Source organism: Megascapheus bottae, chromosome 5 (assembly GCF_031878675.1).
Source record: "Megascapheus bottae isolate mThoBot1 chromosome 5, mThoBot2.hap1, whole genome shotgun sequence".
Lineage (NCBI taxonomy): Eukaryota > Metazoa > Chordata > Mammalia > Rodentia > Geomyidae > Megascapheus > Megascapheus bottae.
Genome location: NC_143513.1, coordinates 45,071,112 through 45,096,632, shown reverse-complemented (window position 1 = coordinate 45,096,632; position 25,521 = coordinate 45,071,112). Strand labels below are relative to the sequence as shown.

At 34.8% G+C, this 25,521-nt stretch overlaps 1 protein-coding gene across 7 annotated transcripts in view; it reads left to right on the top strand.

Annotated features, from left to right (window-relative positions):
- Window positions 1-25,521, top strand: part of Immp2l (inner mitochondrial membrane peptidase subunit 2) — an 833,574-nt gene that overhangs the window by 89,141 nt on the left and 718,912 nt on the right. For all 7 annotated transcript variants that reach the window (XM_090333043.1, XM_090333044.1, XM_090333041.1 and 4 more), the window contains one exon: window positions 10,058-10,161. In XM_090333043.1, coding sequence (XP_090189169.1) covers window positions 10,058-10,161 — 104 coding nt within the window. The remainder of the gene's footprint in view (window positions 1-10,057; window positions 10,162-25,521) is intronic.

Below are 25,521 nucleotides of genomic sequence, written 5' to 3'. Positions count from 1 at the left end.
TTGCAGCACTGTTTACCTTAACAAAGATATGGAACCAACCCAGATGCCCCTCAGTAGATGATTGGATCAAGAAGATATGGTATTTATACACAATGGAATTCTTTGCTGCCATCAGAAAGAACAACATTGCCCCATTTGTAAGAAAATGGAAAGACTTGGAAAAAAATCCTATTAAGTGAAGTAAGCCAGACTCAAAGGAACATAGGCTCAATGGTTTCCCTCATTTGTAATAATTAGTACAAACCTAGGACTCTCCTAGCAGAGGATTACAATAGCTCACATGCTAGATACTTAAGGCCATATGGGATGAGGCCAAATTAATAGACCTCCAGGACATGGAAACAAGAACTTAATTATGAGTAATTATTGTTCTTAATGTACTATGTTTTTTCTCTTCTCTTGTGTTGCCCTTTGGTTTATCTCATATTGTTACAGTATCTGACTTTGTTAAGTGGTATATTATTATTATTATTTTTATTGTAATTAATAGAAGGGTTACATTATATTCGCCAGATAGGTGCATTACTTCACAAACATTGATACTCCTCATGTTTTTTCCCCCATTTTCCTCCCCCCCCACCCTCTTCTCTCATCTTGTTTTCCCCCTTCCCTGTCCTATTTCAGATAAACAAATAAACATATATACAATATACCAGATAACAAGGTAAGATACTGTAACAATATGAGAATAACCAAGGGACAACAAAAGAGATGAGAAATAACATAGTACATTAAGAACAACAATCATACATTATATGGCTCTTATTTCCATATCCTGGAGGTCCTTTCATTTAGCTTCATCCTATATAGCTTTATGTATTTATTACCTGGTATATTATATATATGTTCATTTGTTTATTTGAAATAGGAGAGGAAAAAAGATGAGGGGAGGGAGGTAGGGGAGAGAAATGGAGACAAAAACATGAAGGGGTATCAATTTGTGAGAACTAACACACCTTCTATCTGGTGATATAACTGTAATTTCTCTATACATTAAAATAAAAAAAAATTCTTGCCATGCAAGCTAAGCAATAAAAATTTAGAGACAAAAAAAGTCTTTGGTTTCCTAAATTATTGTAAAGAGAAACATTTTATTTAAAGGTGATCTTGTTTTTGTCTGGAGGTATAGCTTAAGTGATTGAGCAAGCATGAGGCTGAGTTAGAATTTCAGTACCAGAACAGCCCAAAGCCTAGAGGCAAAGCTGAGTCATGAAGAACAGAGTAGAGAACCATTCCAAGGAATAGAAAAGGCACCCAATGAAGACTCTTCCTGATGTAGAAAACCCTGAACTGTGAAAAACTGTGTCTTACATTTTTTCACTGTCTGTAGCTGGTTGAATGTCTAAAGATGTGCAAGTAGAGGCTTGTTAGATGCTTACATATTGGAGCTTGTCCTAATAGAACATAGATGCTTTTTGAACATAGGTGCTTTAGTCATTCCAGCTAGAATGACATATTCATAGCTAAGTATAGATAAAATTGTGGAATCATGATCTAATAAATGTTTTTTGTTTTAAGATTTGGAATAGTTTGTTTTGTAGCAATTAGAAGAGTAATTCATGAACTATCTGATATAATGCTTAATAATTCCTTTTAAGAGTTTGTTTTTCTATATGTTTGAATCCTACAGTCCTTGTAATTTGGGAGGAACACAGACCAAAATGTTTATTGCTGTTAGAATAATGATTTTTAAAACAATATGTTGCAGCCTCCAGTTTAATAATGGAGACTATAAAACATATTGTATTACCTTCACAGATTTGATCACAGATGTTCTCTAATTCATGTGACTAGATTGTTCATCATCATATCTGTTGATAAATTTGGACTTTTGTGAGTAGTTAGCTTTTGAGAAAAATCATTCCAGCAACATTTTTGTAAATGTTGCTATTTGTTGAAACACTTTCTTTCATTTCACACCCTACTATGAAACTTACATTTTAGATTAAGGAGGACATTTGATAGAAACAGTGATTTCTTCTATGTGAGAAGTATTGTCAATGAAAAAGAAAGTCTTTTGATGCAGCTGGCTTATATTTCCTATAGCAGTATATTTTCTTGTTAATATTAAAAAATGTTTATACAAGGTTTATTTTCATCAGTTACACACCATTTATTTCTTAACATGATTAATTTCAAAAGCTGTTTATTACCTTGGAAATATTATACACATATTCAGTACTAGTGTTTTAAAGCCATTTAATCATTGGAATGAGTCAGAAAGTTAGTGGATTTTAATCTTTCAATTTAGCTGCAGTGATCTGAATCAAGAGCATGGAAAAAGAAGAATCACATTGTTAGAAAGCAAAATAATACTTAAAAATAATTGTTATAAACATATAAAAATAATTTATTTTTCCTCTTAAAAACCAACTCACTGATTATTAGAGATATAACACTGAATTTCAAATTGTGCTGTGGAGATATAATAATAAATACAGCATGGTACTGGCATAAAAACAGACATAGACAAATGGAATACAACACAGAATATGTAAATAAATACAGCTACAACCTTATGATTTTTTTTGACAAAGGTGCCAAAATGCAATCTTCCACATATAGAAGATTAACAACAGATCCTTATCTCTCATTCTGCACAAGAATCAATTCAAAGTGGAATAAAGATCTTAGCGTAAGACCAAGAACTTTGAAGTGACTGTAGGAAAACAGAGAAAAACACTTGAAGATACATGCATAGCAAAATAATCTGTTGGGTAGAAAATAATAGTAAAAATTGACAAATAGGATTTCAGTATATTGAAAATTTTGTACATTGTAGAAAGTAATTACTAGAATAAAGAGAGTACAGAATAGAAAAAAAACCCATTCCAATTTTTAATCAAATAATTAATATCCAAAATATGTAAGGCTCAGAAAATTAAATAATTTTACATAATAATGGGTATCATTGTGATATTTTTACACATGTATAACATACCTTGATCATATTAGTCACATTCATTACTCTTTCCTCTTTTTTTTATCTCCCGCCCAATGTGCAATAGTTCTCCCCTCCCTTCCTTCCTTCCCTCCTTTCTTCCCTCCCCCCTCACTCTCATATAGATTTCACATATGCAATATTTGTTGAGCCTGGTTATTTCACTTAATATAATGATCTCCCTTCCATCCTATCCATTTTCCTGAAAATAATATGATTTTATTATTACTTATGGCTGAATCACATTCTTTCAGGTAAATTTGCCACAATTGCTTTATCTTTTCATGCATTGATGGATCCTAGGCAGATTCCATAAATTGGTTATATGTGAATATTACCAACTATAATCATGGGTATGTGGTTCGTTCTACTGTATGCTGACTGATTCCTTTGGGTATATATTCAATATAGCTGTACACTCACATAGTAATTTTATGTTTAGTATTTTGAGGAATATCATACTAATGCCTGGACTAATTTTTATTCCCACCAGTACAGTACAAGGGTTCTTTCTTTCCTGTCTTTTACCCCTGTATTCTAACTATGCTGATGAAATGAGATAGAATCTCAATATAGTATTGATTTGCATTTCACTGATAACTTAAAGATGTTAAATAGTTTTTCATGTATTTGTATGTCTTCTGAGTACTATCTCTTCCATTATTTGTTCATTTTTAATGTTTGGATTATTTGTTATTTTTTATTATTAATCCCTTGTGAGTAGGTAGCAATGATTTTCTCTCATTCTGTAGGATGTTTCTTCAATCTGATAATTGTTTTCCGTGATGTACAGAAGCCTTTTATTTTGAGGCAATTCCATTTTTCAATTCCTGAGCTATTGGATTACTAGTGGAATTCTATTAAAATTTGTTTTGGTCTATGCTATACTTTGAATTTTTTTTTAAATAGCAACTTCAGAGTTTTGGGTCTTGTATGAAGTTCCTTGATGCATTTGATTTGAAGTGATTTCCTCACTCTCTGAAGCCCACAGCCATTCTCATAAAGTAAAGCATGCTGTAAGATTTATAAGAACTGATGAGATTGACTCTTTTTCTAAAACATCAAAATCTTATTTAGATGTTTTAATTTCCTGCACAAAGTCTTACTTTGGTTAAGATGCATTGTATTCATATGCGTATATGCTGAATTGAAACTTATTTGTACAACTAAAAGATAATAAAATTAAAAAAATTAAAAATCTTATTTTGAAGCTAATGATTATTTTTGAAAGTAATTTTTAATTGAGAAATTTTAGAAATTATTCTTGTTCTCTTAATAAAATTTGTTTTTTTCTTAATAAAATTTCTTATAATAGGTTGACAGAAACTTGATAAACTTAAAAATAATTCATATTGACGTTTAATGAAATTTTTTTTTGGGGGGTGGGGGTAGTTCTGGGGCTTGAACTCAGGGCTGGGGTCTTTCCCTTTGCTTTTTCTTTTTGTGGGTCATGGGGCTTGAACTTGGCCTGGGCCCTGTCCTTGAGCTCTTCAGTTCAAGGCTACCGCCCTACTCCTTGAGCCTCAGCCCTACTTCAAGTTTTTCTAATGGTTGACTGAAGATGAGTCTCATGTTCTTTAGTGCCTGGGCTGGCTTTGAACTGCGATCCCTGATCTCAGCCTCCTGAATAGCTAGGATTACAGCCATGAGCAACCGTGCCTGGCACCTGTCCCTTCACTTTTTTGTTCAAAGTTAGAATTATACCAGTTGAGCCACTGCTTTTTTTTTTTACAGTCCCAGGGCTTGAACTCAGTGCCAGGGTAATGTCCATGCACATTTTCTTCTCAAGGCTAGCACTCGGCCCCATGAGTCGAACCACTTCAGACTTTTCCTGTGTATGTGGTACCGAGGAATCAAACCCAGGGCTTTGAACATGTTAGGTGAATGCTCTACCACTAGGCCATGCTCCTGGCTAAGCCACTGCTTTAATTCCAGCTTTTTCTGGTTAATTGGAGATAAGAGTCTCAGGGACTTTCTTGCTGGCCTGGCTTTGAACCCAAATCCTTAAGAGCTTAGCCTCCTGTACTCAAGCAGTACAGTTGTGACCCACCAGTGGCCAAACCTTTTTTTTTTTTCATATTTTTTATTGTAATTAATAGAAGGGTTACATGATATTTGTCAGATAGGAAGTGCATTAATTCACATACATTGATACCCTTTCACATGGCTTGATCTCCATTTCCCTCCCTCCCACCCCCAGCCCTCATCTTGTTTTCCCCCCTTCCCTATCCAATTTCAAAAAACCAAATACAAATATATCCGCTATATCAGGTAACAAAGTGGGATACTGTGACAGTTTCCCAATCCAACAAGGTTTTTTTTTTTAATGTGTTATTCATATTCATACATGTTACCTCATTCATAAATGAACAATCATTATTCCGTTATGATTACGATTATTTTATTATGGGTAATAATAAACTAACTTTATTCCTGATGTTTTCATTGCTCAACTAGGTAAGACAGAATTTTTTGATATATTTTTTTATTGTAATTAATAGAAAGGTTTCATTATATTCACCAGATAGAAAGTGCATTATTTCATAGACATTGATACCCTTTCACATGTCTTGGTCCCCATTTACCATCCCCCACCCCACCCCTCATTTTGTTCTCCCCCCTTCCCTATCCAATTTCCATTAACCAAATAAGCATATATACAATATATCCAATAACAAGGTGAAATACTGTAACTATGAGATAACCAAGGGGCAGCAAAAGAGATGAGAGATAACATAGTACATTAAGGACAATAATCACTCCTTATATGGCTTTTGTTTCTATATCCTGGAGGTCCTTTCATTTAGCGTCATACTATATGGCCTTATATATCTAGGTTTTGTTCCATTGTAAATCTCTGCTAGGAGAGCCCAATGTTTCTACTAATTATGACAAATGAAGGAAACCATTGAGTCTATGCTCCTTTGAGTCTGGCTTACTTCACTTTCCATTTCCTTACAAATGGGGCGATGTCATTCTTTCTGACAACAGCATAGAATTCCATTGTGTATAAATACCACATCTTGATGATCCATCCATCAACTGAGAGGCATCTGGGTTGGTTCCATATCTTTGCTATGGTAAATAGTGCTGCAATGAACATCGTTGTGCTAGTGGAGTTAGTGTATGATAAGACAGATTTTTTTTTATCGCACTTATTCAATTCAGTGAAAGACTTACACACTGTTCAGATAATTATCATTGCTAAGAACCATGTTATTTAAATATTGTTTTAAGAGCCTATAATCTATTAAACTTTCACTTATAGAAATAGCCCTTTCCAACAAATCTTTTGCAGTTTAGTATACAAAAATGGATAAGGCATGAGAAGCTTACACCAGAGTGAGAGATTCTCATAGTTGTAGGTAGATACCTATTAAGTAATATCATTGAAATTTATGTAAATTGCTATGGGAGTACAGATAGGGAATATTTAATTTAACCTTGTAGAGAAGAGTTAAAAGAAATCTCTGTTGCTTCCCTTTGTAAAATCAGAAAAGATCTTCTAGATGTTAAAGGATGATTCCAATATTCTGTGGCTTGAAATTAGATATGCTGCCTTTGGGATTTTTTTTTCCCTCCTGAACAAGCCTGCTGTTTACACAGCCTTTCCTTAAAAGTTACTACCAATTAGCTTTTCAAAAGATGGAAGGATAAGTGATTCTATTAAGGAAAGGCAGATCTAAGAGTCAAGATTTGAGTCTATAGGGATTCTTCCTGTGGTCACCTTTGTAGCACCAGGCTCTTAGTTTCACAGGGCCACCACCACACCACCAACACTATCATTCACTATCATTTTTTTTTTAAAGGAGCACACAAACAATCTGTTATTTAAATAGTTCATAGATTTTTGGACATAGAAAAGAGTAATTGTAATGCACATTTACATATACTGTGATAGAAATAATAACAATGTTTGAGGGGAATGTTTGGACACCTGAAACTGAGACTAGGAACAGGGAGATTGTGTCAGGGAATTCCGGAGAGACTGCCTTATGGAATTCAAGTTATGTTTTACAGTATGGATCAGACATGATAGGAAGGTAAAGAGAAGGGCAGCATTTCAGGCAATTATGTTGGCTTATATTACAGGTATGAAAAATGATCTGAATCTATCCAATTAATAATATTATATGCAGCTTATATTATGTACAGCTAATTTCAATTATCCTAGCTGTTCCTCAGGGAGAGAGCTAAGGACTGGCAGAAAACTCAGAGAATTTTTTTCTTTAGTTGATCCTCAAAAAGCTGGATGTAAAGAACTAGATCAAGTGGTGTAGTGTAGCCTTGTGCAATGAAGCTAAGCAATAGCATGAGGTCTTGAATTCAAGCTCTACAAAAAAGAAATATACAGTAAAAAAAATCAGTATATGTCACTACTTGTGGTGGTTTAAGCATTGGAATTTTGTCAGTGGGAATTGAGATGGTTCTGCAAATCTTGTGAGGCTTTGATATTTTTTATTGTAATGTATAGAGGGGTTACAGTAATATTCACCAGATGGTAGGTGCATTACTTCTCACACATTGATACCCCTTCTCATGTTTTTGTTCCCATTCCCCTCCCTCATCCCCTTCCAATCATCTTGTTTTCCCCCCTTCCCTTTCCTATTTCAAATAAACAAATAAACATATATACAATGGTGAAGACAGTCCTTAAAAAGCTCACAAAGATTTTTTTCATATATTTTTTATTGTAATTAATAGAAGGGTTATATGATATTTGCCAGATAGATGGTGCATTAATTCCCATACATTGATACCCTTTCACATGTCTTGGTCCCCATTTTCCTCCCCCGTTCCCTCATCTTGTTTTCCCCCATTCCCTGGATTTTAAGCAGGATTAATGACTTTAGAGTTGGAAGTAGCACTCATTAGTATCATCATATGATAATGCAATTGTGCTTGAAATAAGATGTAGAGAAAAGAGAAAAGTATCATTGGTTAAAGATATTATAGTAAGATACATTTTAGCTTGGTGACTTGTTGCAGGGAAAGAGTAAACAGTTTTAAGCTTACTGACTAGGAAAGTAGTAAGTACAATGTAAGAAAATACAGGAGAAAAATATTTATTTGGTAGGACGTAATAACAAGTTCCATTTTAATCATCTTGTGACTTTATATCAGATAGATGGGTGTTATATTATTATAAATTAGTTCTTGAATAATATATCATTTGGGGGTAGAAACCCAGTTTTCTGGATCAAATTAAGACTTTATAATAATGTTGACTTGTAGGTCTAAATGTTAGTCTTTCAGGGTGAAATGCCTAGCAGAGTATTCAAAACTCAGAGATGTAGCCATTATTATTCAAAAGGGCTGAGAGAAGCTCTAGAAAATTTTGAGATTTCCAAGGATAACTTTTTTTTTTTTGTCTACATAAGTCTGGAGAGTCAAAAATAAGGTCATGCCAAGTTTTAGTAGCTCACACCTGTAATACTAGCCAATCAGGAGGCTGTATCTGAAGATCACATTCAGAAGCCAATCTGTTCAGACAAATCTGAGAGACCTTTATGTCCAGTTAAGCAGAGAAAAGCCAGAAGTGGAGGTGTGGTTCAAGTGGGAGATCCTCAGCCCTGAGCAAAAAGGCTAATAAGTGAAACTTTGAATTCCCAGTATCCGCACCCTTTTCCACCCACCAGAAGGTCTCCATATAAAATTTCTACATTTTTGACCAAATCTACTTCGTAGAAAAATCTCATCATTCTAGGAGTCTTTCTGAAGACAATGCTCATTCTGCTGTAGGTACTGGCTTCTTGCTTGGCATTCACTTTTTTCCTTGCTAATATGTTGGTTGTGTCTTCTACTGCTCCTCAGTGAAAACAGAGGTCCTCAATTCCTTGGCACTCTTTTCCTATTACAGAAATTCCTGCAATAAAAATGATTTTTTTTCCCATGTTGGCACAGTCTGTCAGTAGTGGAAAGCTCTTAGCTGTATTTATTCTTTTGCCTCACTCATGCTCACTTCAAGTCTCACACTTGTTAATTGTGGGCTTTGTTGGTATCCTGTCCAAACCGGAGAGTGTTCGCTTTACAGTTCATCAATCACATTGTGTGTGTGTGTGTGTGTCTGTGTCTGTGTGTGTGTGTGTTTAGCTGGTTCACCAATTGAGGATTACTTACATAAAGCATTTGTTACTTCTTGCTTTATCCATCTGCAGACACTATTAGACTTATATAAATCTAAGGATGAAGGCTACTTACTAGGTCCAATCTGGACTCGGACCCTCAGTACAGACTCTCAGAACATAAGAGGTATAAAATCACTACATTAAACAAATTTCCTGCTCACTGTAGTTATTCATAGATTGATTTATTGGTTGACATGAGATTATTTCCTCTATTCTTCAGGTGGAATATTCTTTTGGGAGAATTGAGTCTCTCCTTTCTCATGACACCTAGTCCTTTTTACAGCTATCCATACCTTCCTTTTTTGTGTGTGTGTCAGTCCTAGGTCTTGACCTCAGAGCCCATAGATTGTCTCCGAGGGGTGTGTGTGTGTGTGTGTGTGTGTTTCCTTAAGGCTAGAATTTGACCACTTGAGCCACAGCTCCACTTTTGGCTTATTAGAGTTTATTGGTGAGAGTATTTTGGAGTTTCCTGCCTAGATTGCTTTCCAACTGGAATCCTCTAATCTTAACCTCCTAGGACTATAGTTGTTAGCAATTGGCACCTAGCTGATACTTGTTTTAAATAAGCATTGCTATTTTATTTAGCATACTTTCCTTTTAAATGAATATTGGTAAATTACATTTTTTTCTGGCTAATCTATTATAGAGTCCCTATGAGCATTTTCAAAAAAAATTATTTGCATGGGGGGTGTGGGGGGGGAGGGAAACGGGTACCAAGACATGTGAAAGGGTATCAATGTATGTGAATTAATGCACCTTCTATCTGGCAAATATCATGTAACCCTTTTACTAATTACAATAAAAAAATAAAAAATAAAAAAATAAAAAAAAGAATATACAGAAAAAAAATTATTTGCAGCTTTTCTAGAACAAATTTCCTGAAATATACCATATTAGAAATATTTTATTAGCCCCAGTCTATGAAGTGCAAAGGACTATGAGGATTGAAAAATACAAATAATAGATGTCTTTTCTCTTTATTTTCCAGCCTTCTTTGAATCCTGGGGGAAGCCAGTCATCGGATGTGGTACTTTTGAACCACTGGAAAGTGAGGAATTTTGAAGTACACCGGGGTGACATTGTGTCCTTGGTGTAAGTAATTCAGAAATGTACTTAATTTTGTATTTCTACTTATGCTGACCTAATAAGTAATAGTGTGTGATCAATTATTAAATTAATGAATGCATCTGAAATATGTGCTTTTTAAGAAAATCAATCTTGAAATCTAATTATACTATAAGAATGGGCTTTCTTCATATGTTACATGTGTCATTTGATTGACTTAATTGGATTTGGTAAAATGTGTTTAATTAAATTTTGATTAGAAATTTTAGTAATGATCCCGAATACATATTGCTTAGGAATGTTTCATAATTTTGCAGCTTACTAAGCAATCTTTATGCCTTTTAAGTTCAACTTTTTTTGGTTTTTGAGGATAAAATTGTTTGGGAGATGATAATTATGATATGAAATTCAAATATTTGTATCTGACTGAAAAAGGAGTTTTGCAAGATTGTTACTGGAGGCTTTTGTTTGGGACCAAAAGGTGGCACTGTTTCTCTGTTAAAATGTTGTGACTGGTCAGTAAGAAAAATTTCATTTCATCTTTAGTTGTAGAAAAGGAATGTCAACAAGTGCATAATTGGCACAATAATATAATACACAGTCCTAGAACATGCTTGAATGGTTTAGATTTGAGCTTTTGGTTTGTTTGTCTTCAAACTTAATTCACACTGAGAAGAGCGCCACAGAACTTGTCTAATTTTTTGTTGCTTCGGCTATTTATAAAATGTTATGCCAGTTAGTACAATGGGGTAGCAACTCATGAAGTTTGTTTCAGTGATAGTTAAAGCTACCCTTGAGTAAAGATGTTCCTGATTTGTATTTGTTATTCTTGAACTGGAATGACTTTTTCTTGTTGGATGATAATTTAAGTATTGATGGAAGCAAACTTGTTTATCCTTTGGAAAATGCTTTGTGGAAATAGATATTCTATACATGTTTCTCCTTTGAAACTGGTCTGTGAGAGTTTATTTGAAAACATATTAATCAAATCTGGTTAGTAGCTAATGAATTAAATAAATTTGAGGGTTTTTTTTGTATGGCAGACATCCAAGGATGGGGATTAAATGCTTCTTAGGGTTTGAGTGCTTTCTTTAATATTAACCTACTCTTTGGAGTGTACTTTTATTTGGTCATTTAGAATACTATTTTTGTAACCTTCTTAAAAAACCTTTTCCATGCTGAGTAAGCCTGTCATATGCTTATTAATTCCTTGCCTTTGGTTTGACAAGGTTATACCTTTACTTAGTCAGTGATGGAGCTGAAACCCACCCAAGTAAAAGAGGTCACAATAAAACACACAATTGTGCAATCCTTTTTTTTTCCATGAGAAACATACTGATTATCTTTCAGCAAGTGAATCTGACTAATTGAAAAGTGAAAAAAACTGTTTGAAATTCAGGGTTCTATGAGTCCATAGTCATAGACTATGTTAAAAATAGTATTCTTTCAAGCAAAAATGATAGTGACTTATACTTTTTAAATAAGTTAATTTAAAATTATTTTCTAATTGGGATTGCTATAATATATTAGAGTTACTCAGGTGAATTGTATTTTTAATGCAGCAATAATATGCCATACCTTTATTATATACAAATAACATACACTTTCACACTTTGTTGCTAGCCATTTATATAAATAAATGCTTAGTTTTGATTATTTGACAACAAAAAATTAAGCAGTATCATTCCCTTCTTTGAGAAAGAAGCAAAAATCTCTAACATTAAATTCTTCTTACCAGGAGTTTGGCCTAGTGGTAGAGTGCTTGCTTAGGATGCACGAAGACCTGGATTCGATTCCTCATTACCACATACATAGAAAAAGCCAGAAGTGGTGCTGTGGCTCAAGTGGTAGAACACTAGCATTGAATAAAGCCCAAGGACAGTGCCCAGGCTCTGAGTTCAGTCCCCAGGACTGGTGCAAAAAAAAAAAAAAATCTTTAGCTGAGTAAATACTATTAAAAGTTTTATTTGTTAGGTGCTAGTTGCTCATGCTTGTAATTCCAGCTATTTAGAAGAATAAGATCTAATGATCACGGTTCAAAACCAGCCAAGACAGGAAAGTCTGTAAGACTTTTCTCCAGTTAGCCACCACAAGAAACAGAAGTAGAGCTGTGGCTCAAGTGTTAGAGCATTAGCCTTGAACAAAAAAGCTCAAGAACAGTGCTGATGACAAGAGTTCAATCCCCAGGACCATCACAAAAAAGGCATATTATAGTTAAAATGTATTTTTAGTTTTGTGAGCAACAATGCTTAGACACATCTTTATTTTCTATATAATTTCTAGAATTCTTCATTGGTTTTGGTTTGATGAATGTTCATATATACATTTTAGTCTATGTCAAACAATACTGAATATTTTATCAGTCTGATAATCAATCTGATTTTTAACATAGTTGGTAGTTTTTATTACTATGCTGGAACAGTCTAAGGAATGTGCAATCAATATAGAAATTTGCATGTCAGTCCTCCTGATAGCTCATACCTGTAAGCCTTGCTATTCAGGAGGCTGAGATCTGAGAGTTACAGTTTGAAGCCAGCCTGGGAAGAAAAATCCTCATGAAACTCTTATCTCCAATTGACCACTCAAAAACTGTAAGTGGTGCTGTGGCTCAAGTGCTAGAGCAGTAGCCTTGAGGAAAAGCGGTCAGGGACAGTGCCTTGGCGTGGAGTTGAAGCCCCACAACTGACCAAAACCGCCCCCCCAACAAATCCTGGCACAGTATTTCATGCACTGAGAATGTGTGACAAAATGCATTCTATTATAATAATTATATACACATTTCTAAAAAAATCTTAGTATGGAACTTTGTACTTAAAATAGGATTTATGTGACTTTGTATTAGAATAATAACAAAATAACAATCCTAATGGAAATGCACAGTTTGAGACATGAAATTCCATATATATTAAATAAATATAGGGTTTAACTTAGGACTAAAAGAGTAAAGGTAGCCCAATGACATGTGATATAGGGAATGGTTGAGTCTCTCTATGGGCACAAGGCTAGAGGATATTATCAGACGTTAAACAGAGAAAAGGTGGTCAACTTCGTATAAAACATGGTGAAAGGAGAATGGCTCCAGCCATTTTTTGTTTTGTTATTAATCAGGTGATTAATTGAAGCAGGGTCTACCTCTGTACCCCAGGCTACTCTGGAACTCCCTAATGTAGCCCCTGTAGACACTGGACTCTAGATCCTGACGTAGTCTCACATTGTACGTGCAGTACACCACACTTAGCCTTGTTTTATTCATTTTTAATGTGTGGGTAACATTTACAATAACCATTTCTGTGAAAAGGGTTGAGTATATATTATTGATTCCTTCCTGGTTCGCTGCCAGTAGTGTACTTGGTCTTCAATTGCTGTTAATGAGGAAAACCATTAATAGTATGGGAAAATACTATACATGAACAAATGGACCTTCTCAGTTGTACTGAAACCCTTTCTCCATTTACCAATTAATTGTCTTTGAGCTAATTCTTGTTACAGAAACTTGTGGTGTGGAAATCCCCTTATATGGTAAGAGATTTTGTTGAGAGTTGTTGACCAGTGCTATTATCTTTTTTGGGGGGACAGAGGGAAGTGTGGGGAACAAATAGCTTGAATCCAGGACCTTGAGCTTACTCAACTTTCTTGTTCACAGCTGGCACTTTACCTTTTGAGCTATGCTTCTTGTCCACCATCATTGAGGTGAATTAAAGATGGAGTATCAAAGACTTTGCTATCCAAGCTGGCTTTGAACTTTGTCCTCCAAGTCTCGGCTTTCTGAGTAGTATGCTTATAGGCTTAATGACAGTTTCTAAAGCATGGAAGTTCTGAAGGAGGGAGCTTTATGTCCTGGAGTATGTTTCTTTGTATCTCTTGATTTTTTTTCTTGTTTCCTTATTCTATAAAACATTGGTTCCAGTGGTGCTCTTATTTAAACATATTATTCTGTTTTGTGAGTTCAAAAGATATATGTATTTAGTTTCATAGAGAGCTCACAAAATATCATTAGTTGTTATTAAGTCCTCACTACCAATAATGTATGTAGGTGGCATTGCACTCTCTTAGTGGATTTGCAAGCTAATGGTAATGATTGAGGTGGATTTTCTGTACCTTGGAATTGACTTTCTATTAACCTTTGTGACAGCCTTACTTCAGTAGGCTTAACATAAGTAGCCCTGTTTCACAATAATATATCACTTGACAAGTCAATTTGGACAGAGGCTTTTCATAATAAGGTTCAATGTAATCACATTCAAATGTTTTAACTTTTAATTTTCAAATAAATAGTCCTACCCAGCATGTTGTATTTCATTATATTTTTCTCTAGCTTTTCCTATGTGAAATAGTTGCTCAGTGTTTGTCTTTCATGACCTTGACCCCTGTAAAGGGTACTTGACAGTTATTTTTCAGAATGATGCTCAACTCTTACAAGACAAGTTAACCTGCCTTTACATGGAGAAGCATTGATGCCCATGGAAACTGCAGCCATGGCACCAGTGGAGTGAGGTGGAGACAAGCTGGAATGGCAGCATGACTAGTAGACTTGCAGAGATGAAGGCATGTGCAGATGAGACTGTAGGGTCACTTTCATGCATAGATCAGTTTAACTTCTTGGTACCATATCCCGAGGGCATGACTGAAAGTGTTCTTAGATTCTAGAAATAAGTCTACTCAGTTAAATGTATACCTGCTGAGCAGGTATGGGTAGAAAAAGCTGAAGATTATAGCACTGGTAGAAGAAGAAGAGCTAAATCACAGATTGCATTATCTTGAGCTGGTCTAAAGTTCTGAAACAAGATTACCATGAAGGAAATTATTATTTAGTGAGCATGCATATGCACCATATACATACTTACAGGGAGTTAGATACAGATATGTGACAGCAATATGCATAGACATAAGTGCCTTGCATATGCCATTTTTACTTAATACACATGACAACATTTACAAATAGTTTTTAATGTCATGAAATTCAGAGTAAATAAGGGACAAGTCAATGACAATACTAGAATATGATTCTAGATTCCATTGGATCCAAACACAACTATCTGATAAAGTATGTACATAGAGTTGCCATCAGTTACTGTGACTACTGCTACTTACAAAGAGGATTTTGTTGTGGATATTTTCATATCCACAACAATAAAATATATTAATAAAATAAATTTTACCTGTTTATTCTTCCTTTTTAGATGTTATTTTTGTGTCATTCATTGTATTTCTAATGGACAGTGCCATATCTAAAACCCTTCCCAAATATGTTGCTATTTCTCCAACATATGTATACGGTGAATTAATATGACATCTCAAAGTCTGAGATGGAAAACACTAAGCTACTTGCTGTGGAGCAAAGGCAGATTGCTGAAGACAGTTAAACAGTAGGTATTGGTAAGAATACTAGCTTTTAGTATTGATTGGCTGCTTATTATTTTTAAATGATTAGACTAAGTTCTGTATTTATTACTTAATTCTTACATCAAAATAATTCTAAAAAATGGGTACTATTTTGGCTGGGAGTGTGCCCTAGTGGTAGAGTACTTGCCTAGCATGCACAAAGCCCTGGGTTCAATTCCTTGGTACCACATGCACAGAAAAAGCCAGAAGTGATGCTGTGGCTCAAGTGGTAGATCCCTAGTCTTGAGAACGCCCAAAGACAATGAGCAGGCCCTGAGCTCAAACCCAGGACTGGCAAAATAAAAAAGGTACTGTTGCTATCTCCATTTTATCAATGAGATTATGGAGGTATAGGATGATTTGGTAATTTGCTTAAGGGCAGGGTAATTAAAAGCAGAACACAGCTGAGCACATGGAAGTTGTGATCTTACACATCATCCACAATGCTTCAGTGTAGTGATATGATGGTATGACCAAACAATTTATACATTCTTTCCCAAGAAATTATACAGGTATATAGGCAGGTATATACCATTGTACAGTTATGTTTCTGTATCTCTTCTTATTCTCTCTATAGTTAAGTTTCTGATGCAGTAGTTGTTAAAATGTAATTGGTTTGCTAATAACAATAGTACCTTGTTATGAATCTACAGTAAAACAGTTCCAACAGCTGGTTTGTGACATGCTAACTTCATTGCCACTTTCAGACAGATGGCCAAGGAAGTAACTACATTTCAGTCAGTAAATATGAGCAAAGAGTTACAGAGATAGGAAAAAGGGAAATAGATGACATAGAATAGAACCTTTGGGGGAGGAAAAAAAGGAAGGAAAGGTTTTAATTCTTTTGTGTTTTGAGTACTTGTAAATCTTTAAAGGTCTCTGACCTACCAGGGGAAATTAATTGGAGCCTGATAAAAAGGAAATTTATATTTGGAAACAAGTGCCCAGAGCAATGATGACATTGAATAATGACCTATAATTGTATTAAAAACAAGTTGTCAGTTGAGCTGGGGAAATATCATTGTATATACTTATCTGTTCCATATGTTCTCATTCTAAAATTATCATTTATAACCAAACTTTTTTTCCCTGAGTGTACAGGCAGCAGTATACATTTGAAGAACACCTAGAAATACCATGCTTTTGGGGGCCCGGAGTATGGCCTAGGGATAGAATGCTTGCCTAGCATGCATGAAGATCCAAGTTCGATTCCTTGGTACCACGTAGATAGAAAAAAGAAATATCATGATTTTTGTCAATGGGGAGAAGTGCCTTGGTTCCTTGTTTTGTTTTTTTAATTGATAATAAAATGTTAGTGAAGAAAATCTTATATTGCAGTTTATTTTGACAGGAGATTTAATTTTAGGCACTTTCAATTATCCATAATACTTTGTATTCATTACTAAGTGTATTTACAAATGATACTTCAGAAAAAAATGAAATAGTATAAGTACTATTGCTATTATTTAGCTGATTTTTAAAATGCTATTCATAGCTAAAAAATTGCTATCCTAAGGCAGATATTAATAGCTGTTTGTTTCTTTTAGTAGGATAAAGTGCCTATACCATGTTTGTACATTTAATTATGCAACAAGACATTTCCTTAGTTCAGAGACAAATTACAGCTTATAAAAGTTTCAGTGATCATAAATTTCAGTTTTGAGTTATTGAAATTTTATGGTGATATAGCTATAGGAGATATCTGTAGCTTCTTCCTCTCCTATTATACAAATCCTGCTTTTTTTTTTGAGAGGTAACTAAAAGTTGCCAAAGAACAAACTTTTACAGACAACATTCAATGAAATATTGGATACTTATGTTTACAATTGTCCTTCCTTCCTTCTTTCCCTTCCTTCGGCATTATCCCTGAGCTGCTTTTGCTTAAGGCTAGCACTCTACTACTTGAGTCACAGTGCCACTTCTAGCATTTTCTGTTTATGTGGTACTGAGGAATCGAATCCTGGGCTTTATGCATGGCAGGAAAGCACTCTACCACTAGCCGTATTCCAGATCATACAACTGTTCTTATTTTCACTGGGAAAAAATATACTCTGTGAGAGCACTGTTAATTGTATTAATAAAAAAGTACAAGTCAGGGCTGGGAGTTTGGCTTAGTGGTAGAGTGCTTTTCTAGCATGCTCGAAGACCCGGGTTTGATTCCTTGGTACCACATACATAGAAAAAAGCTGGAAGTGGTGCTGTGGCTCAGTTGTTAGAGCACTAGCTTTGAGGAAAGTCCAAGGACAGTGGTCAGGCCCTGAGTTCAAGCCCCAGGACTGGCAAAAAAAAAAAGTACAAGTCAGCATTTATGAAGAGCCCCAAGAATGCAGCTTATGCTTATGTGTAAGGATTCCCACAGAAGGATTGAGAAGCAGTAGTTTGAATGAGTGTTTAAATAATAATTAAGGTTTATTTTTTTACAGCAGCAAATAGTTCTGATTTCAATCAAGGAATAAAGCACATCACATCAACTGTCACACAGATATGTCAATTTATCTTAAATACTTTTAGAAGCAATAGAGTATATAACCATACATGCAGATGGACCAATATGATCACAATATGAACAAGAGCTATAAGGGATTGCTTTTATAAACTAAGGTCTATACTAGTAAAATGAGAAAGTGTAGTAAGAATGTATCTCAAATGTTTGAGCACCGTATAGGAGTAAAGATCCAAGAGTAGGGACAGGAGGTAGAGGTGAATGCTATGTTTGATGACAGTTTTACCTTTGGTTTTATCAGTTTATATGAAGTAAGGCAATCAGACTAAGTATCCAATCACTGGTAGCCAAGATGGATAGATACTTAGACCAATTTTTGCAGCTATGCAGTACTGGGGTCTTACAAACTAGAAGAGACTATCATAACACACTTAGGCTTTTAATCAGGAAGAGACTCTGGTAACATACTCTTGGGACCTTGAGGTGCTTTATCCTATGAGAGTAAGGGCAAACTAGAGAGACAAAAATTGAAATTGAGTCCTACTTTTGAGGTGATGTATTTTTTCATTAACTGTCCATTCAAGTTTCTATGAATTTTTTTATGTAGACTTTTTCTAAATTTTTTATGCATTTAATGCATGGCATTTAATAAAAAAATGATACCATGTATATCAGAAGCCAAGATCAAGAAGAAACAAAACAATGAGAGAAACAATTGCACAGTAATTCAGGTAGTGGGAAGATAAGACATGGGCTATAAAATAGTTAAGACATTTAAAAACTTAAGAGAAGCTGAATAATTTCATTAGCTAATTAGAATTTGTAAAAATAATTCAAAGAAATCTTGAAAAAAAGTACTATAATTTCAAAGAAGTACAGAAAAGAAGAATCTAATAGCAAATTAGACACAGTTGAGAAGAGAATTAGTGAGCTGACTGAAAGTTTAGTTAGAAATTATGCAGACTGGAGCATAATGGGATAAGGAATAGTGAATATTACAATACTGAACAAGGCTGTTTTCCAGCTCCCTATAGTCCTAGAAAAAAAGAGAAAGAAGGAAAGGGTAATATTTGCATAGATTAATACCAAAGATTTTCCCAAACCAATAATTTCTCAAAGTCCTCAGAGTGAACAAGTACTATAAAACTGATAGGAATAAATATGAAAATGAAATGTTAGGGCACAGGCTACCCAAACCCCTGGGAAATAAGAGTAGGAGAAAATTTTGAAAGAGAAAAAGACATTTCTTTTTTCTTTTCACGTTACTTGACATTTCAATAGATTTCAAGAGAAAACTGCATGACATCTTTTTTTTTTAATTGTTGCGGTTACAGTTATATTTGTCAGGTAATGGCATTACTTCTCAAACCTTGATACCACTTCTCATGTTTTTATCCCCCTTTTCCCCACCACCTCTTCCCAATCATCTTGTTTTCCCCTCTTCCCTATTTCAAATAAACAAATAAACATATATACAATATGCCAGTTAAGAAAGTCAGAATGGCATCTTTACTAGAAAAAAACAAATCAAGGTAAAATTTTCATTTTGGTACCTCTTGAAAATGAGAGAATTACATTCTTTTCTTCAAAGAATCCCCCAGCTTGTGTTCAATTGTCCTAGTAGACTTTAGTTACTTACAGACAGATTCAGAGTTGTGAAATTGAAGATGGTGGTTGCGGATCAGGTAGCCCCAAGGGCAGGTCCCTTTTTAACCCAACCTTATGTGTGCCAACCTCATCCCCTCACCTGGACTCTGGTGTTGGAAATGTCTGAAGAGGGTTGACAACTGCATCTAAATGTGTTCCCATTGAATTACTAGAAATTTGTAATTTTGTTGTTGTTTTTGTCGTCATCAGAGTTTGTTCTCCAAGGTCTTTCTCATTTAAAATGGTCAATGAAAATAGTATTAGGAATGGAGAAGAAAAATTTCAGAAGAGGGACATAAAAACCAGTCTCAGAATGACAGAAGAATGCTGTATGGTTTTGAAGCTTAAGTCCAAAGTTTTTGAGATATGTTGTTATATTAAACAAAAATTTTAAAACAGGAAAGTAGATAAGGAAACTGATTAGTACGTGTCTATTTGTTAAAAATATGTACATTTAAAAAATGTGTACATAGGTTCCTGTGTGTATACACATAAACACATACATCTGGATTTAACATACTTGATGATGGAAACTTAGAAAGCTACTGGTAGATGTTTTACACAAGGATGGATGCAAAGTCCTTTTCTTTGTGTTTACAATTATTCAAAATAAGTTGTAGAAACCACATCTTTATTTCTTGTAATGAATTCTGGGAATATAGTTGTTAAGATTCTAATGGTTGATATTTTTTTGGTTAGGTGCTTCTTGTCAATTTAAAATGTATTTTTTTAGCCAGGTATGGTGACTCACACCTATAATCCTAGCTACTCTGGAGACTGAGATCTGATGATTAAGGGCCCCTTACAAAAGCCTGGACACAAAAGGATCTGAGACTATTTTCAATTAATCTCTAGTAAATGGGAAGTGGGGCTTGGCTCAAGGCTAGGGCCGTAGCTTTGAGCTGAAGAGCTCAGGAACTGCGACCAGGCCAAGTTCAAGCCCCATGACCTACAAAAAAAGAAAAAAAAATATATAAACACATTGTCCACTTGTTTTATAGAAAAAAAATGCTTAATCTAAAGTCTTTCTCATAGATTAGATCTGAAAATGTGTATGAGATCTCAAAACTAAACTTATTAGATCCAATGTCAGTAGTTACCTTTCCATTTTCTTTTCTTTTAGAACAAAAAAAAAGGCCCTTTGTTTGGTGGGTGGGTTTGACAGTTGTAGAGAAATGTGCCTGTGGCTGATAAGGAAGGGGAAGGGCTTGAAGCAACAACCACTTTATCAATGCTTTGTAGCTCTGGAAAATGTTTTCTCCCCAGGAAAAGGAAATGAATATGTTATTTTTAAAAGAAAAAAATATTTCCATTAATGAGAAGCCTTCGTGACCTGTATTATGGAGGGTTATTCTTTTGCATATGTAGTGTAAGTTTTACTCACACTCAGAGGCTGCATTAAGGCACAACAGTAGGTTTCACATTATTAAAAATTGAGTGGCTGTTGAAATTGCTGACAGAGATGCTGGCTGAGTTTGATTTGGCTGTGGATATAATGGTTACATGACTTTCTGTGCTTTTTAGAGGTCGTAAGTTACCTTGCCGAGATGTATATACTTTGCCAGAAAATGACCATACAATGCAAGACGAAAACATTTCAGTGTGACTGGTGTGTCTCACATACCAAATGAATCATTAACATATTCCACATTTATTAAAAATTCATTATTCCGCTAGAAGATCTTTAAAGAGCAATAAGAACTTGAAAAAATAATAGGAAAGCTTTGGTAACAGTGACAGTGTGTTAATTGAGTTGAAAGAAGGTAAAGTATGTATTAATACAATGTATCCAAATTTGGCAAAAAAGATTTGTAATGAATCAAAAGAAGAAATCAGTTAATAAAGAAAGAGGCCAATTATCAGTGAAGGAAGGGGGTGTATTTAATGATTCTAAATGAAAGGTTAAACTGCTTTGGTGAATTTCAGTTTAACAAAAAGGAAGAAAAGCAATATGGATAATTAGGCAGTAATAAGATTGTACAGAAAAAAACTCAGAAAAATGCTTCGGGTGTTAGGGAAATATTGGCTAATGAACTTACCTTTTTGCTGTTCTTATCTTTGAATATTCACTTTTTGCTCAAGAAATGGAGAATGTGATGTTTTTAGTTATTTTTAAGGAGGTGTGATGCGTATGCCCTTGTGACCTTGCATTGTGGGAAAGTTTTGGTAAATGTTTCCAGAATCAATACAAGGTCTAATTTCATGTGATCTTGTACTAATGATCAGACAGAGGGATTGGTAACAAACATAATTAAATTCAGAGACAACTCCAAATTTAAAGATAGCATGAATAATTGCTTGGATTTAGGGCTATCATCCTGTGTTAAGAAAATGGTCATCTACAGAAATGTCCTTGGTTGTCAACTTTCTTTTGTCAATGATATTTTATATATATATATATGTATATATATATATATATATATATATATATATATATATATATTACACTGGAGTTTGAACTTAGGACCTCAGTCTTGCTAAGCAACAGCTATGTCACCTCAGCCATGTTGCCAGCTCTTTTTGCTTCAGCTAATTTTCCAATAGAGTTTTCGGTTTTTCCTGTGCCTGCCTGGTCTCCTCTCCTCTTTACCATTCTCACATAACTGCGATTCCACTCATGCACTACCATACCTACTTTATTGCTTGCACTGAGATCTTGCTAAATTTTGCCCCCTTCACCTCACTCTATAATGTTCCTGCTCTCTGTCTCCTGAGGAATTGTCACTAATTTTCTTACAAATGGCTTATCTTTTATCACATAGATCACATGTAGTTCATTGTATATGGATGATTAAAGGCATTGTCAACATGGTAGCTTTGCCACAGGTTAACTCAAGAAGTCACTAAGTCAAGGGTGGTTATGGTTCCACAGTCTGGGAAAATTTGCACCAGAAAGTAAGAGACCTGGGTTTTAGGTTCCTTTTGTCACTATGTGACAATGTGTCAATTAAACTTTAACAACTGTGGATCAAGTTTTTATTTTTTAACAAAATGAAAGGATCATGGTAGTTTCTAAATTGTCCTTTATTTCAAAATTTGTTCTTTCCTGATTAGTTTTCCACAAGCATAAATTAATTTTATGATGCAAGGGGTATCATAAGCTCTAATGAATACTTACATAATATTTTGTTAGAGAGAATGACAATTCTTTTGATGTCCTTCTCTAGGAGGGACACTGGTTGTGATGAAACCTGCTTGTGATTCCAGTAACAAGGGAAAGCCTAAAGTAACCAGCGAGAAAGAGGGCTAGATGTGTGTCTCAGGCATATTATGCCAGCCTAGTAAGTATATGAGGCCTTGAGAAAGAAAAGAAAAGAAAAATAAGAAAAATGAACCAGAAAAAGTACCTTGCTACATACAGTTTGTTATTCTGCTATACAGGTAGATGTATGTTGAATTAACACAAAAATAAAAAAGTATTTTGAAACTTGTAAAAAATGTGGTTTGTGTGGTGGTACATATCTGTAAATCCCTGCTGCTTGTGAGGTGAGGGTCCAGGCCAACCTGAAAAAGTACAAAACCCCCATCTTGAACTAAGGTGGAAAGGACTGGGGTCATGTTTCATGTGGTAGAGTACTTATCTACCAAGCTCAAGGCCCCAAGTTCACATTCCAATACATCTGCCCCATCTAAAAAATGTGACATGTGGACATATTAATTCAGGAAGTTTGGTGCTCACTAAATCATCAACTGTGGCAAGCTTGGTACCAACTTAGTACTGGTTCCCAAGAGTACATGCAGTGCCTCTTTCCAACACTGCATTCAGTTATTTTATGTTGCCACCTCAAGTTAGCCATGGTGGAATCCATAACATGAAAACTGGCAATCATTACACAGTAGGGCTTTTTAGGTATTAGTTAATTACTTATGTAATTATTGTTTTCCCCAATTTCCAAGGATCAAACCCAGGGCTTTTTTCAGGCTTTTAAATTTATTTTTTCATTAAAAAAATTTACAGTTGAACTGCACTCATCAGTCATCTTCCTACCCTGGGTGAAGTTAGCTTGTTTAGTAGCATCTGATGGCAAAGGCTGTTATGTGGTACAGCAGGGATGGCAGATGTGATTTCTATCCATGTCTGTCATGATCAGAGTAACTGTGGGACACACATCATATACAATGAATATATAGAGTCACCTGAAAAAGTATTGCTATGATAGGGAAGTCTTGACTTACTGAAGGAAGAGGGGCTGAAAGAAAAAGTTATAAATTGAAACTAGATTTTAAAGATGGTAGTACACAGTTCATCAAGAAGAAGCATGGCCATTGTAGATGTAGAATGTGCAAAACTTTTGAGGCAAGAGATAACTTCCTTAGATAACCATATGGTTATAACTCTGTTTATCTTTAACAGAATATCCAAACTTAGTGTCAGGCAGGCATAGCAATGTCTCAGTCTTGATCAGTTTGTAGTAGAGAAGTCCTGAATATTATCAGATTTTCATTGCTAGTAAAATTTGATGACAGTTAGTGGATTTTTGACTTTATGTCTATGTACACTCTAATAGTCAAAGAAATAATGGCTTATGCCATGATAAAGGTCCAGCAAATGTGGTCTATAGCGAGTATTTCTTAGAATATTTATATTGAATATACCACTCATACATATGTAATTTCATTGACACAATTTCTTCACGTGAAGTAGGTTGCTGTAAAAACTAACATGATTCAGTCTGTCAGTGTAGGAGCAACAGCTTTCTCTATAGCTTCATGCTTTGTTTGCATCTATTGTGTAGTTCCCTGAAAAGCACACATACAAGTAGGGGAAAACAAAAACAAAATAGATCTTTTTTGTTTAAATTTGGGTCTGGGCATGTACTTGAATTCAGGACTGGGGTGATATGTCTGAGCTTTTATCTTCAAGGCTAGTGTTCTACTACTTGAGCTATAGTTCTACTTTTGGCTTTTTTTGTTGGCTAATTGGAGATAAGAATTTCATGAACTTCCCTGCCTAGGCTGGCTTTGAATGGTGTTCCTTAGATCTCAGCCTCCTGAGTAGGTAGAATTACAAGTGTGAGCCACAGGTGCCTGGCTTGTCTGTGAGCTGTTTTGTGTTCAATGATAGTGCTTTACTATTTGAGCCACAACTCCATTTCCATTTTTTTAAAGTTTACTGGAGATAAGAGTCTCCTGGAGTTTACTTCCAGAGCAGGCTTTGAATGGTGAGTCTTAGATCTCAGCCTCCTGGGCAGTTAGAATTTCAGGCATGAACTGTCAGTACCAGCTTAAGAACCTCCTAAGAATGTGTTGAAAGTATGCTTTAAAGCACAGCTGGGTACCAACAGTAGCAAGTGAATGGACTGCCATATAAAAGTCAAGAATGAAATGACTTTGGAATAAATGAATACACTGACTTGAGTTCTGTGAAGAGCCATAAACAGCAAGGCAAAAGAAAACAGATAAAAACTGAAGGCTCTTTGGAAGGCTCGCCCCTGTACATATCTGATTCCATTAGCTAACTTGCATCAGCCTTTTAACTATGTATCTATGTAATACATACATACAGCAACAGATACCCAATAAGTAGAAGCTCCTATTTTATTTTCTCTCATTAATGTCATTTCATAATAACAATAATAGTTTGATTTGTTAAAGCAAATATAGGGTATATAGCAAGAATGAAATATAAACATTGTCTAATCAGAAAGTCTTTATTCATTTTTATTAACACTGTCTTATACAGCAGCTCTATAAAAGATATAACTATCATGGTTTTGGCAGTTATTAGCTTATTAATCGACTTCACAAACTCAAGTACTTTGCACAATTTAAAATGATGTTTGTTCTTCATTTTCACATGGAAAATTATCATGAAAATATAATTCTTTTATATTAAATTAGACTTTTTTATTTATTTTACTGGTGACAGAGACTTGCTGTTTCTGTATAGCTAGAGCTGGCTTTGAGCTCTCAAT